General features: G+C 46.4%; 1 protein-coding gene across 1 annotated transcript in view; it reads left to right on the plus strand.

Annotated features, from left to right (window-relative positions):
* LOC125036457 (ADAMTS-like protein 5) overlaps positions 1–5000 on the plus strand; it is an 18661-nt gene that overhangs the window by 12335 nt on the left and 1326 nt on the right. Inside the window, exons 7-10 of the mRNA XM_047629051.1 lie at positions 220–385; positions 1195–1278; positions 3158–3318; positions 4314–4881. Of these exons, the coding sequence (XP_047485007.1) occupies positions 220–385; positions 1195–1278; positions 3158–3318; positions 4314–4881 (979 nt within the window). The remainder of the gene's footprint in view (positions 1–219; positions 386–1194; positions 1279–3157; positions 3319–4313; positions 4882–5000) is intronic.

A 5000-nucleotide genomic window follows, 5' to 3' on the forward strand; every position in this document is an offset into this window, starting at 1 on the left:
AGTGTGTGTTTAAGCTTAATATTATTCATAATTACTGGAAATATAGAGCAAATTCATTATACTACCGTCATCTTAACTGGGGTAACGTCCCATATCAGCTGTGCAGTAATCAATCAAATTTTAAACTGCCTGAACAGACCTTGTATTCTACTGGCCTTGACCGTTCATAACCACCACCACTTTCATCACTCAGCATCATCACCATCCTCTTCCCAACAGCGTCTCTCGTGCGACGGGCGGCTGGGCGGCACAGCAAGGGAAGACATGTGTAGGATCTGCGGAGGACACAACGAAACGTGTACCCGACATGTTGGCGTTTTCCACACCGACCTGCCCGCCGCCGACCAGCCGTCGCCTCTGACCCGCGCCGGCGACAGATCTCCCAGTTAGTGTCTCTGATGAGTGTTGTTGACGAGTACTATTGCCGAGTGTTGTTGATGGGCCTTGTGATGAATGTTGTTGTTGTTGTCGTTGGTGAGGGTGAATGATGTTTGTGTGTACTATGGGGAGAATTGTTGCTGATAAGTATTGCAAAGGCTGGTATGGCTGAAGAGAAACACGCACTGTACAGCAAATGAACTTTGCTGTAACATGAAGCCTCTCAATAAACTTTGTGTGTTTTGTTTTTATGCCTCTTTATCAACACAGCAGAGATTTTCGCCATTTATCTTGACGAGTGTTGCTGATGAGTACGTTCTGAATTTACTAATACCTCAGCATTATATACGAGTGTTTTGTAAGTATCCATGATGACTATCGCTATAATAGGCTGTTATAAGTAGTAATCACAATAGATGAGTTTTTTTTGTTTCTTTTACCTTCATGTCACTGGCTCAAGGAAATAAAAGGCATTATATAAATGATGAGAATTATGACAGGTCAGAATTTTGAATTATCATTATCTTCCTGTCTTGCTCTTGCCTCACGGAAATAATTCCCCATCCCATATCCTTGGAAGCTGCGTAGGATCTTAAAGGCACGTGTATATTCGAATGTCCAAGGTGTTCCTCTTATTTCTAGCATGTCCTGTAAGAGCTAACAAGCTGAGCAAGTGTAGCTGTGACGTGTGCAAGATTATAAAGCATGGACACAAATATATCCTCGTAGTTTTAGTATGTACTGTGAAACCAGTTTGAGTTTTGACTAATGGTGAGATATTAAATTTGTATATTTATTTCATGTTTCTATTTTCAGGAAATTATGGTTATTATGACGTGTCTTACATACCGAAGGGCGCGACCAACGTGAGGGTGAGAGATACTTCGCCAAACTTCTTGGGTAAGTTTTGTGTGTGTGTGACACGTACGAACGTACACACACGGACAAGGTCGTACCCTAATACTTACACAGATAAAAAATCCAAGAGCACACATACAACCAAAGCAAAAGCATTAACATAAAAGAGGAAAAAAAAAGAATATAGAAAAAAAACTAAAAAAAAAAAAAAAAAAAACTGCATAAATTCGCTATCTTTCGCACTCACTCAGGCTGCAGCGAACCATAAAGGGGCGAGTGCAAATAAGGCAAGTCTAAGTGATAATCTCCCTAAGATAATTGTCCACTTTGTATCGCACAAGTTGCATGCCCTCGAGGGCATGCAAAAAAGTGATAAACAGCGCTGATTCGCCGTGTTTGGAGCGAGACAGAGCTAAATCATAATGACTAATTTGGCGTATTTTTTAGATCAATTCAACCTCTATGTTATATTCTCAAACGTTTGATTCGGAATGTTTCGAGGAAGACCGTGGTAAAGCACACCAAACCAGTTCGACGCGTTCAAAGTAAGATAATGCTAACAAAATACTGACAACAAAATAGTACTAAACTTCAGAAAACCGCTCTGGCGCATGGACGACCCCAAAGTAAACAGTTCCCAGCTTTATTCAGTACAAGGGACTGTTAAATGTTCAATGAGACGTTTTAAGCAAGATATCGCTCACCCATTCACCCATACCGATCGGTCCAACCCACAAAAACAACATAGTGTCAAGCCACACCATGCTATTCCAGCGCGTCGGGTCGTAACCGTCGCGGCCAGAGAATTGTTACGTGTCCGCGCCCGACCTGTTGGTTTATTTACCTCTTGATATCGATCTGTTAACGAGCTCCTTTGTTGTAATGACTTCTCTCGCTCGGCCAGGAAATGTCAATTAACGTTGGCCTGTAACTCGGTGGTGAATGGATGCTGATGTCCTCTGGCGTTAAGTCCCCAGGTTGTGTGTTAATGCGCGGGGAAACAAGGGGTGTTTTATGGCCCCGTGTGGATCGTTACTTGTTGAGCGCTGAGACCCGTGTCGCTCGTGATCTCTCGCTCGTTCTTTCTCTCTTCCATTCTTTTTTCGTTTTCTTTCTTTCGTTAATTATATTTACTTATTCTTTCTCTTTCTTTCATTCTTTATATTTTCTTTCTCCCCCCCCCCCTTTCTCTCTCTCTCTCTCTCTCTCTCTCTCTCTCTCTCTCTCTCTCTCTCTCTCTCTCTCTCTCTCCCTCTCTCTCCCTCTCTCTCCCTCCCCCTCCCTCCATCTCTCCCTCTCTCTCTCTCTCTCTCTCTCTCTCTCTCTCTCTCTCTCTCTCTCTCTCTCTCTCTCTCTCTCTCTCTCTCTCTCTCTCTCTCTCTCTCCCTCCCCCTCCCTCCCTCTCCCTCCCTCTCTCCCTCTCTCTCTCTCTCTCTCTCTCTCTCTCTCTCTCTCTCTCTCTCTCTCTCTCTCTCTCTCTCTCTCTCTCTCTCTCTCTCTATTTCTCTCTCTCTCTCTTGCTTTTCTGTCTTTCCTTTTGATTTCTTTTCTTACTTTATTTCATTTTATTTTATTATATTATATTTCTTTTTTTCTCTTCTTTTCTTTTATTTTATTTTCGTTTCCTTTCTTTCCTTTCGTCTTCTCTTCTCTTCTCTCCTCTCATATCTTCTTCTTTCTCTCGACAAACAAACAAAAAAATATACAACGCACTACAGTAACATACTAGATATTACTTAAAGGGGAAAATATATAAAATTATCTAACATGGACAGACAGACAGACAAACAAAGACACACGAACATACAGATAGATAAACACGCGCTTGTTAATGCATATAAGTAAACACACAGCTCCCTCCTTCAGCCAGTTTTTTGCCACCACCACTAACCTCTTACCCCCCCCCCCCCCCCCCCACCAGCGCTGAAGGCCGGGAGCAAATTCCTGCTGAACGGCGACTGGCTGATCGACTGGCCCGGGGAGGTGGACGCGGGCGGCACCCTCTTCACGTACGCCCGCAACGAGGACGAATCGGAAAGCCTCAGCGCCCTGGGACCCACCTCCGAAGACCTCACGCTCATGGTAGGGGGAAAAGGCGGAGGGTCGGACAGGGGGAGAGAGGGAGAGGGTGGTGGTCATGGTACCACATTAAGGGTATTGTTCAGAGGGTTCGTTGAGTCATGTTCTTGCAGGGTGAACATGGGGGATTTGAGATTGTTACATATTGTAATATGAAGTTTTTTGTTTACTTCATTCTTCGGTGAAATGAAAGGGGCTTTGTGAGGCCTGTGTCAATTCACAATAGATTAGGACAAATGGGGAACTTTATGAGTTTTTTTTTTTTTTTTAATAACTTATGTGTCATTGTTCAATTAGGTGTAGATGATGGTATTCCAGAAGCCTAGAGTGTTGCACTGCAGAATGAAAAGCTGTATATCGTGTGGGTTGAAATAACTTGCCAAATATCAAAGGGAAACTCTCATTTACTCATAGTTATGGTGCAGCAGAGTTAGGTTTTTATTATAAAACCCGGGGACTATTATGGGGATTGTGGTAACCCATGCTAAATAAGGAATTTAAAGAGGGTTTCAGTTGCTCATACTTAAGGTGACTAATGGTGATTGGTAGGTATCACATGGAGGAGAATTGGCGGATTTCCTGGTAAAATGTATAAAATGTTTTATAGGATATTAAGGAACTCACACATGTGAAACTGCGCACGGTTTGTAGTGGGATGTAGGGGGAGAGAGAGAGAGAGAGAGAGAGAGAGAGAGAGAGAGAGAGAGAGAGAGAGAGAGAGAGAGAGAGAGAGAGAGAGAGAGAGAGAGAGAGAGAGGGAGAGAGAGGGAGAGAGAGGGAGAGAGGGAGGGAGAGAGAGGGAGAGAGAGAGGGAGAGAGAGGGAGAGAGAGGGAGAGAGAGAGAGAGAGAGAGAGAGAGAGAGAGAGAGAGAGAGAGAGAGAGAGAGAGAGAGAGAGAGAGAGAGAGAGAGAGAGAGAGCGAGAGAGAGAGAGAGACTGAGTGAGTGAGAGTGAGAGCGCTCTTGCCCATATTCCTGAGCCCGCCCTTCCGCCCCCAGGTGTTGCTTCGCGAACACAACCCGGGCATCTACTACGAGTACTGGACACCGAACTCCGCTTCCGGCGAGGCCCCCCCCGCCGTCGTCCCCCTCCCGTCCGCGACCTCCTCCTCCTCCTCCTCCTCCTCCACGCCCACGACCCCCACCCACTCCCCCGCCACCCCCTCGACGACTTCCGCAACCACCACGACCACGACGACTACAACGCCACGACCGGCCGTGTTGACGAGTGTAAACGTGACGAGGATCCGGAAGCCGCCCTTGAGGACGCCCCTCCGCCGGCCTCGTCCTCGCCCTCGGACACCGTTCCGACGTCGCCCCCCCTTCGCCCCCAAAAGACGACCCTCCTCGCCCCCCAACCGCGAGGACAACGACACATACAGACCGAAGAAGCCCATTAAGCCGTACAAGAAGCCCGTGAAAGGGAAGCCGAAGGGGGAGGAGAGCAAGGGCGGCAAGGGTAGACGGAAGAAGAAGAAGAAGAAGAAGGAACCCGAAGTCCCATCCTCCTGCGGCCCCTGCGAGAGGCCGCGGCGCGCCAAGCAGATGTTCTGCACCAGCGACTTCGGTGAGCCCTGCTGCGGGATGCGGTCCTGCCGCTGCCTGGTTTGTGTATTTTTGGAATCGTCATGTATCACAACTATTTTGCATCAAAGTCATAAACAGTGGTAAAAGAAAAGAAAAAGT

Source organism: Penaeus chinensis, chromosome 21, assembly GCF_019202785.1.
Source record: "Penaeus chinensis breed Huanghai No. 1 chromosome 21, ASM1920278v2, whole genome shotgun sequence".
Taxonomy (NCBI): Eukaryota; Metazoa; Arthropoda; class Malacostraca; order Decapoda; family Penaeidae; genus Penaeus; species Penaeus chinensis.